Consider the following 12,229-nt stretch of genomic DNA (forward strand, 5'->3'; position numbering starts at 1 on the left):
CACCACATAGCCAAGTCCCCAGCCCTGGAGGTTTTAGCCGTCTCTTGCATACAAACAATAGAAGAATGAGAATGTTCCCAGTGACATGGAAGATCAGGTCTTGTTCTAATAATAGGCCCTTGGTCTTTAAGACCAGAAAGACTGACTCCCAGGAGGGAACTGATAAAGCAGACTGATGGCCTTTACCTCACAGGGAAGCATAGCTTTCAAACTTACATTCAGGCCATGATAAGTGAGAGGAAATCACATGAACCTTCAGGCAACAGATTTCTTACCAAGACCCCCGGCCTTGTCATTCTAAAATGCACACCTGGCAAAGCCTCAGTCTGGCTCAATCTAACCATCCTACTGTGCCCCCTCTCAGCTGAATGGTACTGAGAATGGCTAAAGGAAGTCATTAACGCTTATGTTAGTGTCTCCACACTCAGCCAGACCCGCATTACTGCCAAGACCTCTTTATACAGATATTAGTCAGCTCCCTTTCTTTTTCTCAACAATAGACACTTGAGACCTTTACCACTTCCTTTAATCTCCACCTCCTGAAAAATGACCTTGCTGCTGCTTCCAGGAGAAAATTGAGGCCTGTATCTCTTGGCTCTTGGCTGTCCCCTTACCTGCATTTTCTCTGCATTCTCAGTGGAGGAGGAGTGTCCAAAGCAAACGGTACTTTCTACGGCTGTTCCGTTTCACACACTGCCTTTCCAGAAGCCTTACTTTGCCAGTTACACCCTTGTTATATGATATCTTCGTCATCTCTTTCTCTTATTGCCTGTTCGCCCTCAGGCTAAATCATGCTCAAGTTTCTCCCTCTAGTTATTCTCTCTCTCTTTTCCAGAGCTAAGTTTCTTGAGTTAGCATATTACCTCTCTCGACTCTTTCTTCACACTTATCCTCAGTTCACCTGCATGACACAAAAGCAGTTTTCCAAAGTTACATTGACCTGCTAGTTCCTAAATTTGAGGAACTTTTCAGTTTATGTATTATTTGACTCCTGGTTTCTCTTGCTGGCTCTCTGGCTACTTCTAATGTGTGACCTTCCTCTTCAGTTCAGTTCAGTTCCTCTTCACCCACCCTTTAAATATTGTTATTCCCTAAGAGTCTGCCTTAGTTCTCTTTTCACTCTACTTAATCTCCCTAGGTGATTTAACATCAGCTTCTGTCTATCCACTGACCCCTATAGGCATCTCTTGGCTTTGGATCCTTCTAGAAAGCACCAATCCTTAGTCTTCAGCTTCTATGATGTATTTATATAGTACCATATAGTCTATAACCTTTCAGAGATAAGAACAGTGAGGATTGATATTCTTTTGGAATTAGATTAAAATACTGAGGTTTAGAGGGTTAAGATTATATGGTTAGAAAATGGCAAATTTAAAATTAGCCTTTTCTGTCATAAATTAGGTCAAAGTTCTGGGTACCCGTTAGCTGAAACTCCTCTATTTCATCTGTTCCTTCTCTCTTAGGTAGAGATGGAAAGTCTCAACTTTCACCAAAATCCTTGATTTATTGGACAACATGATAAAATTTGAGTTCCCAGCCATTTCATTACTCTCATGGTTGCAGTTGCGTTTACTGATTTTTCATAGTGTTCATTAGACTAGAATGGGCATGGTAATATATATGTATATATGGCACTGTGAGGCACTATATAAATACATACAGAAGCTGAAGACTAAAGGGCTGGTGCTTTTAATAAAGAGGAAGTGTCCAAAGAGGGATGTCTAGAGGGATCAGAACACACTGTTTAGAACACTGTTTCTGAACCTTTCTTTGTGATTCTCACCCCTGAGGAAAACATTTAAGAGACATTAAGGAATAAGATTTTGTCCTATTGGGTTAAAATCTGAAGGGCCATAAATGACTGTGGTACCTGAGATGGTTTTCACCTTTTTGGGTGATAATCTCTGTTGATAATGCACGGCTTTAAGGAGCAGTCATAAATAAGTCTGTACTTCATGTAGTTAATGAATGCCTTTTAGTCCTGTTCTTGACCTCCTTGCTATGTGGACTCTGGAAGTGGAGAAAGTAGGTATCACTGTTCCAAACAAAAACGTAGGTATCAAGACACCCTGCTTAGACCCTGAAGGACCTTCCATTTGAACCCCCAGATCTACCCAGAGGATATCATTGTCATCTAACATAGGTAATTTGAGTAATCTCTTTGAAATATCATAGTTGCAGTGGAGCTAATAAATTACTTTGAAGGGAGTGATCTTTTTTTCCCCTATGTATAATTATTCACTCATTGATATAAAAAGAAAGGAATTTTATAGTTCTGGCATAATGAATATAAAAGACCATTTCCGGCGGTGGGATAGGAAAGAAAATGGTCTCTTCTCCTGGAGTTCTGTGGCTGTCCAGTGGTTAGACTTGATGCTTTCACTGCTGTGGGCCTGGGTTCAGTCCCTGGTTGGGGAACTAAGATCCCACAAGCCACTTTGCATGGCCAAAAAACAATCTCTCCTTTATAGCAGATGAACCAAGAGCTTTTGGTGTGATAACCATATCTATGTCTGTTTTCCTTTCACTTCATAGCTCGTTCTCCAGTTTTTAGTGCCATGTTTGAACATGAAATGGAGGAAAGCAAAAAGGTATGTAACAGGATAGAAATATGTCTTTTTAGCTAGGTGGCTAGAATCAGATTATTTCCCAATTTGGAAGCAGATTTATTTTCCTGGTTGTTGTTTGTACAGTACCCTGAACAGACAATTTCTAAAAGCAGAGAGAGGTGGTCTGGAAGCATTCTGGGTAAAGCAGACTCACTGTTCCAAGCAGATCATTCAAATAGTCTTGAGTTGGGGTATTAGGCATGTGTTTTGTAAAGAAATGTGAAAAATCAAAGATATAGTTGTCTTGCTGTGTATTTGAGAAAGCAGAGGTAGTACATAAGATGGCAGAAAAGGCTATTAACAATCAAATAGAGCAAAGAGGAATTTCTGTTGATGTTAGATTTTAAATGATATGAACTCCTCTCTTCCTCAGAACTTAAAATCATGAAGATTGTTTAGGAATTTTGTTCTGTTGGAATGTTTCTCATTTTTAATTTTTTTGGCATAGAATCGGGTTGAAATCAATGATGTGGAGCCTGAAGTTTTTAAGGAAATGATGTGCTTCATTTACACGGGGAAGGCGCCGAACCTCGACAAAATGGCTGATGATTTGCTGGCAGCAGCTGACAAGGTGAGATAGGAATAGGAAAATAATAACAAGACTAGGAGTTTTGGTGGCCTCTTGAGCTTCGTGACTGCGCTTTTATGTTGCTTTGTGGGCAGGATGAGCGTATATCTTAGTATGGTCAGAACAGTCCTGGTTCATACTCGTGTTCCAGCAGTTATCGGTAGCACCCTTTTTATTTTCAAAAGTGTCCTCGTTTTAATGGTAAATCATATGGTCACCCTCACCATGGAAAAGAAATGAGGTTTACCTCTCTTTCTTGCCCATCTCAAATTTAACTCAGTGATTTGAAAGATTCAGATTAACATTTGGATTTATGATTTGGCTTTGTAGTTTACAAAAATGTTCTTGAGTTCATTAACTTTTACTTAAGTTTTGTCAATAAGAGAATAACTTTTACATAGTGTTCTGGTCATTTGCAGCTTTTCCCTAAGAAGTTATTGAAATATATCATATTCAAAATTGTAAGAGAGATACTTCTACCATAAACATACACTTTGATTGTGAGACACATTTTTTTGTGTGTGTGAGACACATTTTTGATTTGAGAAATGTAAAACTGTAAAAATAATAATATAGATCTTAGCCTTAATGAATTGTTGTAATTACTAAAACAACAGGCAAGTGATTCCCAGGATTGAGTGGGGAAAAGGTTAATGAAACTCAAGTCAAACTGGGGTTTTTATATTGCTCTTTTACAACCACATTTCTCAGGACCTTTAGTATGTTAGTGTGCACTGTGTGTTTTCTAAAAAAGAATACGGTAAACAGATATCTCCAGTTTCATTAACCCAGAATCACTTTTCTCAAGGATCCCTTCCAGGGATTAGTGTTCCCCAAAACACAGTTTGGGAAACTGACTTTCATTGTGTAGATACACCAGCGAGAGCAGTGACCTGTTCTTCCAAGGCCCTGTGGTGTGAGGAAATGGGGGGATTGGGTGGGGGAAACAGTTGCTGTTTATCCCGTGGAAACTTTTCTTCTGTTGGGGAGCAGTTGAGGCAAGAGTGTTAAAGGGCATAAGCCCAGCCAGGAGTAGACTCTGAGAGGTGGTCTCTGCTGCAAGTGCCTCCTTTTCCTGCCCTGCTGCTGCAGTGGCTGCCTGAGGGTCCCAGCTGTCTCTGACCTGAAGGCACTAGAGGCTTTGCAGGATTCACTCAGGGGAGTCATCTCCTTCCTCCTCCCTTTACACTCCTGAGGAAAATGTGTTTACAGTGCTGGTTTTATCTTTACTGATGATCTTTTTGCCGTGTTTATAGAGGATGAGGCACATAAACCCAATCAATGCCTCCAGTGGAGAGGATTGAATAATAACTGTATTGTTTTATCAACTTGCAAAACTTTCTTAAGTATAATTAGGCATTTGCAAACATCCTGTACCCTTCCGGGCTAGCTCAGTTCTAACCAGAGAAAACTTGGCTTTCAGTGGAAACAGAAAGGAAACATTCGCTGTGAGGTCTGGGAAAGTAGAACACATGGCTCAAATGGCTGGTTTTCATAAACTGAGTTTATAGTGATTATGCCTCATTTGCCCTCTAATGGCACCCCACTCCAGTACTCTTGCCTGGAAAATCCTATGGACGGAGGAGCCTGGTAGGCTGCAGTCCATGGGGTCGCTAAGAGGCACGACTGAGCGACTTCACTTTCATGCATTGGAGAAGGAAATGGCAACCCACTCCAGTGTTCTTGCCTGGAGAATCCCAGGGACGGGGAGCCTGGTGGGCTGCCATCTGTGGGGTCGCACAGAATCGGACACGACTGAAGCGACTTAACAGCAGCAGTTTTTTGGCCACACCACTCCGTTTGTGGGATTTTAGTTCCCCAATCAGATTGTGAACCCAGGACCTCAGGAAGAGTTCTGGGTGAGGGTATAAATAAATGTTTGAACTTCTGGTTAATACTGGACACATCCTGAGAGCTTGCAGTCCTAGCCACTGGACCACCAAGGAATTCCCTGCCCTCTGATTTTCAGTGAAGCCGTCACTTGTGCTTATACATACCAGGCTTTTACCCCTCTCATTATACAGCTCCTGTAAAGATGAATAGTATCACAAGGTCCAGTTTTCAGACAGAAGTACTAAGAGTTGTACACTCTCAGAGCCAGGTTTAGACAGCTGTGTCCCTGGGCTTTCATTCCTGCTCCTCAGCCAGAGAGCCTGTTGGGAACTTACTGTAAGTATAGAGAGCATGGGATCAGCCAGAACTGACATCCCAAGGTGGTATTTCCAGTGCAGTGTGTAAGAAAAGCAGTTGAATCACAGCAGTGCTTTAAGTTTATGAATGAGAAGTAACTGAAGAGTTCATTTTTCAAGTTCCTTTCAGAATTTTGCATTAGATAAGATAATCTTTGCTCTAAGTTTATTTTAAAACATTTTTACCTTTACACCTCCTTGTGAGCTTCAGGAAAACAGAATAATAAATTTTCACGGAAGGATCTAAACATCTAGAATTTACCCAAGAGACTAAAACAGCTTCTTCTGAGCTTTTCCAGTCTCCTGGGGACATGTGTAATTAGACCAAAAACAAAACAAAACACGTTGCCCAGGCCTAGGAGACAAAATTTCAACCTCTTGGGTAAGTACTGCCATTAGGCAGGTTTTTCAGAAGCATAATTAAGAAAAAAAAGCTGTCCCCAAGGGACAAAAATGGCTACTTTTGTCTAATTATGAAGCAGGGATCAGAGCTATTCACAGCAAAAGTCCTTTTAAAAGAATACATTGAGAAAAAGGATAAGATGAATGTTCTTCACAGCACTGAGTGAAGACTGAATATTTACTCAACTTTTTCCAGTCTTCTAAAACAAAAATGGCAACCTAATTTCTTTCTTGTCTAGTGTCATTCCTGTTTTCCATGGAAACTGTTTTCCAGTTACTCAAATGTAAGAAATTAAAGCTGCACCAAAACCAATAAAACTCTCTTTTTGCTGCAGGAGATCACAGTGCCGGCAGATATGCCTCCTCACCCAGAACTCATAAAAATAAAATTGTCCTGGTTTGATTGTCATGATTCAGCCCAGAGGAGTATTGTGTCATTGAGTTCTGAGGCCGTTAAAATGGGACCTGTACAGAGACTGTGGATTCCCTCAGACCAAATCATTCTCCTGTGAACTAATTAGTGACAGTTTTATTTTGTGCCTCCTTTTTTCCCCATCTTCCCTCTTTGCCCTGAAATTTCTTAGTAAGTTCATGATATATTTCAGAGCAGGTAGTACAGTTGCATCAAAACATATCAAGTAGATTAGATGTGCCCAATATTAACCTAGACCTTCATTTCTAGAACATTTACTTATACCCTTTACTTGAAAAACAGGAAGTTTTTTAAGACTGAAACTAAATCCAGGTTCTCTCTTGCTTTGTTCTTCTACCCTCAGAATCTTAACCTCAACCCCAATAAAATAGGGCTCCATTTGTCCTTTTCTATTGAAAAGGAGGCCTTTGGTTGACAGGAACAACTACTGGCAGAGATGCTGGTAAAAGTCACCACAGGGCTCCTTTCCACAGCCCGATATCCTGCTGGGCTGGTGACAGTACTTAAGTAAAAAGGGCAGTGCTGCACCCTAGTCTGGCTCTAAATAAAAGGATGGCAGAAATTTAAAATGTAATGTCCCGATTGACTTGAAGCAGAGAAATACCTCATTGTAAGGGTAGGTGGTGATTGTTTAAGAGAGACTTTAATCGTAGTCAGGGTAAGGGAGAACTTGAAGATGTGGGTCTATTGCATAGTCCCATATTGCTGTTTTTCTAATAGACTTTAGAACTTGAGTGGCAGCTCTGCAAGTTATTTTAGCCATCTTCATTTCAGCCTTCAGCGTATGGTTATGTTTTATAATTGCCTTTTCATGGTCTGTAGAGTTTTATTCCGGTATCCAGTTACGTGATGGTATGGTTGAAGAAAACTACTTCAGTAGCAATCAGCTCAGAGCCTTTCCTGTTCTGACAGCAGCACGCTTGTGTTTTACAGTACGCCTTGGAGCGTTTAAAGGTCATGTGTGAGGATGCTCTCTGCAGTAATCTCTCCGTGGAGAACGCCGCAGAAATTCTCATCCTGGCTGACCTCCACAGCGCAGATCAGTTGAAAACTCAGGCAGTGGATTTCATCAACTAGTGAGTTGCCATCTTCAAAGTTCTTTCAGGATAGTTGGGTTAGCTAGAGAGTGAAAAATAAAGACTTTGAATTGGTGTGTGAAACAGATGAGTAACATTAAGCTTTCAGGAGTAAGTAGAGAGTGTCTGTCTTTTCCTTCAGCTTGACAGTGTGAAAAATGGTTTTGCTTTCATCAGTCTAATCTGATTGGTGAGTGAAGTGCTTTACTACCTTGCAGGATGAGAATTGATGAAAATGACAACTCGCTGGTCTGAAAAACCTTTGTCCCCCAAAGCAATAGCATCTTTACTTCACACTCACCAGCTTATTACAAAAAGACTTGCAGATCTCTGGGAAAACAGAAATGGATTTTATGAGTTAGTAAGGGTGTCCAGTAGTCGACCGCAGAATGGGGAAAAGAGAAAACATAATTAGGAGATGAAATCTTGGAATACTGTTTTGAGAAAGAAGTATCCATTCCAGTACATCTGTTCCTTCTTCCTAAATGACAAGTGACCTGGCCATATTACTTTCTCAGTGGGAAGTAATTCTCAGTGGGTTATGTTCTGCTTTGCCTAATGAGGGGCAAAAGTTTGGGAAAAAACCTCAAGAAGGGAAGCCCCCACAATAGCCGTACTGGAGTAAGACAGGTCTAAGAGGTTGCAGGGTAGATGAGTAAACATTATTTAACACAGAAAATGCCCTGAAACAAGGAAACATGTTCTGTAAGGCTGAAGGACTATTTTGAAGGAGTACCAAATGGAGGCAAAATGTTCCTTATCCTGAGTGCTCACTCTGTACTGGACACTTGCTTGGTGCTTTTTAGATGTTAACCATTCAACGAAGTGCGGGAATTGGCCTCTCTTTTTCAATAACCAAATAAGCCTCAGGCTGTGATCTTCTTTGTGGTTATGGGACTAGTAAATGACAAAGCCAGATGGAAACTCAGAGCTGTCTGACCCAGAGAACTCCTGCTCTTTATCAGGAATATAAAGAGCCTTGATGATTTAGAGAAAAGCCTGAAGAACATTTCATCTTTTGTAATTGAGAATATAGTGGCTCAAAGTTCTGGTTTTCAGGCTTACAAGAGCCATAACCTGGTCACCTGTCTACCTATTGTCTAACAAGCAAATTCTCTTGCATGTTAAGGGTTCTGTCTGAGTGTGTCTTGCATTGACACCCAGACAGCAAACCCTGGGAAACTGGGCTCTCTAGATGGCTGTTTCGCTCATCTTTCGCATACTCCTTTGGTAACCCATCTCTCACGTTTCTCCTAGCCATGCTTCGGATGTCTTGGAGACCTCCGGGTGGAAGTCAATGGTGGTGTCACATCCCCATTTGGTGGCTGAGGCGTACCGCTCTCTGGCTTCAGCACAGTGCCCGTTTCTGGGACCCCCACGCAAACGCCTGAAGCAGTCCTAAGAGCCTGCCGGTTGTAAGACTCCGTTTATTTTCCAGAAGCAGCAGCCATCATGGCTGCCACTGACCACCAGGTAGACAGCGCAATCTGTGGAGCTTTTACTCTGTTGTGGGGGGAAAAGACTGCATTGTGGCCCCAGACTTTCAATACAGCACTAAATAAACTTGGGGGAAGTGGGGGTGGGGGGAGGGAAGGGCCCAAGACTTGGGGCTGTTCTACCTAATGAAAACCCTGTTGCTGCGCCACTGTGTCCCCTTTGGCCTGGCCAAGGTTGATACTGTGGGGATTCAGTTTAGGCGCTGGCCCTGAGGACATCCCCGCGGTGGTACTTTGGAGAAACCTGTCTGCATCTGACTGAGCAGAACAAATCGTCAGGTGCCTGGAGCAAAAAGAAAACTTAAAAAGGACATGTAGTTTTAAGAGAAGGGAAAAGGAAAGAAGAAAGGATTTTTGCAGAATTTCTCAAAAATCAGTTTGTGGATTCCAGTAGTATTTATGTTGAGAGAAATTTTAGTCCATCCAGCTGTGCTAAAACTTGGATATTTGTGAAAACTCCTCACATGCAAGTTATCAGAAGAGCTCTCTTGTGGTTAGCACTTATTGTTTGCAAGAACAGAATGTGTCCTGTTGCCCTTTGATGAAAAATGGCCAGCAGAGGTGAAAGGGGAAGGAGAGTATTTGACCTAGAAGATGAGTGTTCTGATGTGGTAGCTTTTGGAAAAAAATCTTTATTGGTGTTGAAACTGGAAAAAATAGTTTATCCAGAATTCATACTGTCTTGACAAGAACTATGGTTCTCTGTTTTTAGATATTGTGGAAAATGTTTTTTGGCATTTTTCTCTGATTTTATTTCATCTCCCCCACTCCTTTTTCTAAAAAAAAAACCACAAATACACACAACAATAACAGAGCAAAAAGAAGAGAAAAGAAAAGGAAATTTTATTATTAATGCTATGTGAAAAACCTCCCAGCCCAAGATTGCTCAGCTGTTTGTACCTGACTTGCCGCCTGCATAGGAGCCAGTCCTGTTCCTTCCAATTCACCCCTCTTCCTGCAGGGGAGAACTTCCAAATGTTAAATTTTTTTCTTTTTGAAAATATAAATAATTACTATTTTGTACTGTGTGGTATCTCTGGTCTTTTGTTTGACTCACCTGGCTTGTCTTTGGGGTCCGAATTCCTTAAGGGATTTTGAAGGCCTAGTTTGATCCTTTAACTTGCTCAAAATGTCTAACCAATAGGGATTCATTGTGTGTCCCTAATCTCAAGTTTCCTTTGTGAGCTTCCAGCATCTGCCCGTCCCTTGTCTTTCCTGAGTGTCTCACAGTCCACATCCTGATGAGGGATCAGGCTCCTACTGCCAAGGCAAGTAATAGAAGTGGACTTTTCTGCACCCTGTGTGTTTTAAGACCTGACTCCCCATCTCCCTTAACTAACTATAAAGTATCAAGGGGACATGAATGTGGAGATTTAATAAAGGGAAATTCTTATCTCTGACTGGTTCTGTCACTGACTGGATGTGTTTTCAGAAAACTTAGTATCTGAATTCCCACTGAGCTCACAAGAGTGCTCTGGAGCTCCCACTCTGCTTTCGTATGGCAGTGTTGGACAGGACAGAGGGGTACACTGGAGAACCATCAGCCATTGGGCCAAGGTGTGTATTATTTGACCTTAGATGGAGACTCAAAGCATTTCACCTTCCACTGTTCTCCAGTGACTTTAGCCTTTGCAGACTTTCCAGTTTTCATTTTATCTTGTCCCTCCTGAAATGAAATAGATACGACTGTTATCAGTATATCTTTCCCTAGTGGCTCAGACGGTAAAGCGTCTACCTACAATATGGGAGACCTGGGTTCGATCCCTGGGTCAGGAAGATCCCCTGGAGAAGGAAATGGCAACTCACTCCAGTACTCTTGCTTGGAAAATCCCATGGACGGAGGAGCCTGGTAGGCTATAGTCCACAGGGTCGCAAAGAGTCGGACATGACTGAGCAGCTCGACTTCACTTCACATTATCAGTATAATCAAAGGCAGGATTTGTTCATTAGAAACCATTCCTCTGCACTTCTTGGTTTCCTCCTAAGTGTCACCTGTGTGAGCAAGTGCCCAGTTCTCCATGTCCTGGCTGCCTTCCTGTGCCTCCTGAGTTCTCATTTTCCAGATGAGCACACGGAGCTGGGGGCTGAGGTGTACCCAGGATCTCCTCTACCCACGTTGTCTCTCAAGTAACTGCACTGGCTCAACACTGCTTAGGTTTCAGCAAACCTTCCTATAACATATCTCATTTGAACTTCCCAACAGCTTGAAGGGTTTGGTAGGACAAGTAAGAGAGAACATCTTCCCATTTTATAGAAGAGAGAAATTGAAACCCTGAGGGACATGCCTACGGTCACACAACTTGAATAAGAGTTCTAATGATACCCTGAAAAGATTGTGTAAGTAACTGGGGGAAGTTCCATATCTGAAATCTGAGGTAAAGCTTCTTCGTGTGGGAATAGCAAGAGCAAAAACTCTATAAAGGTGCCTCAGCTGGCCTGTTACTCAGGATCCAGGAGGACAAAGCGGGCTTCAGATTTGCTTTTCTTCATTCACAGAAAGCTGTGGATTGGGGGGTTGCTGGGTTTAGGGACTGTGTCTTCAGGAGGGTAGCAATTTGGTCACCAGGCTCCTGGCAAGATAAAGGTCTCTTCTGAGATTTCCCAGTGTTTATGGGATTTCCACTATGGGCTTTACTATGGAAACAGAGGGGTTAGGACTTTGGGTACAGGTGAAGCGGTTCGATGCTTCTGCTATCGTCATCCTTTCTGGACATGTTTGTTTTTGTTTAAATGATACAGTTGAAGCCATCTGGTTATGACAACATCAGAGCCCCAGCATACTGTTTGTAAACCTCCCACTGCCACCACCCTCTCCTTTAGCTCCCCCACATCTGAAATTTAATTCAAGTTAACTCCACAATCTGGGGCATGTGCTGTCACTGCAGAGATGTCCGTGCCAGTGGAACAGTTGGAGATTTAAATTCCACTAGGATATGGCTTATTTATCAAAACAATATTTCAAGCACATAGTTTCACAGAACCTTTGGAGTTGCAGTTTCAGGTCCAAATACTATCTGGCATCATTCCCCAACTCCCCTCCTTCCTTGTCAGCTCCCTCTAATTGGCCATTCACGAAACATTTTTCTTATTCCTTAAGCGAAGGTTAAACCTGTATTGATTATTAGGCATCTCAGGCACCTTTATGGCATTTAATAATTTAGGTAAGAGGTGTTTTGCTTTTCCTTATCACTTACTTGTCTGCTGGCCTATTTAGGTCTTTAAAAGGTTCCTCTCTATCTCTTCTTTTTTAGATTCCAGCCAGGGACCTCAAGATTCTTTCTTAGGCCAAAAGATCTTTGGTTTGACCAGCACTCTGCACAGTCATTTATAATTCTGGCTTAAACCTATTGTGGGTTCTCCATATTGTATGAGCCTGTGCAGATGAAAGGAAACAGCTTGTATGTTTATGAGCAAAACAACAAACTGGCAGGGGGTGGGGGTGTGGAGAGTTGAGCT

At 41.9% G+C, this 12,229-nt stretch overlaps 1 protein-coding gene across 5 annotated transcripts in view; it reads left to right on the forward strand.

The window, feature by feature from the left end:
• Positions 1-9,796, forward strand: part of SPOP (speckle type BTB/POZ protein) — an 82,147-nt gene extending 72,351 nt beyond the window's left edge. For all 5 annotated transcript variants that reach the window (XM_042255839.2, XM_004012788.6, XM_027974688.3 and 2 more), the window contains 4 exons: positions 2,536-2,591; positions 3,058-3,180; positions 7,135-7,277; positions 8,535-9,796. In XM_042255839.2, the coding sequence (XP_042111773.1) occupies positions 2,536-2,591; positions 3,058-3,180; positions 7,135-7,277; positions 8,535-8,679 (467 nt within the window). In that variant the 3' untranslated portion in view covers positions 8,680-9,796. The remainder of the gene's footprint in view (positions 1-2,535; positions 2,592-3,057; positions 3,181-7,134; positions 7,278-8,534) is intronic.
• Positions 9,797-12,229: the final 2,433 nt, after the last annotated feature.

Source organism: Ovis aries, chromosome 11 (assembly GCF_016772045.2).
Source record: "Ovis aries strain OAR_USU_Benz2616 breed Rambouillet chromosome 11, ARS-UI_Ramb_v3.0, whole genome shotgun sequence".
In the NCBI taxonomy this organism is placed as follows: domain Eukaryota; kingdom Metazoa; phylum Chordata; class Mammalia; order Artiodactyla; family Bovidae; genus Ovis; species Ovis aries.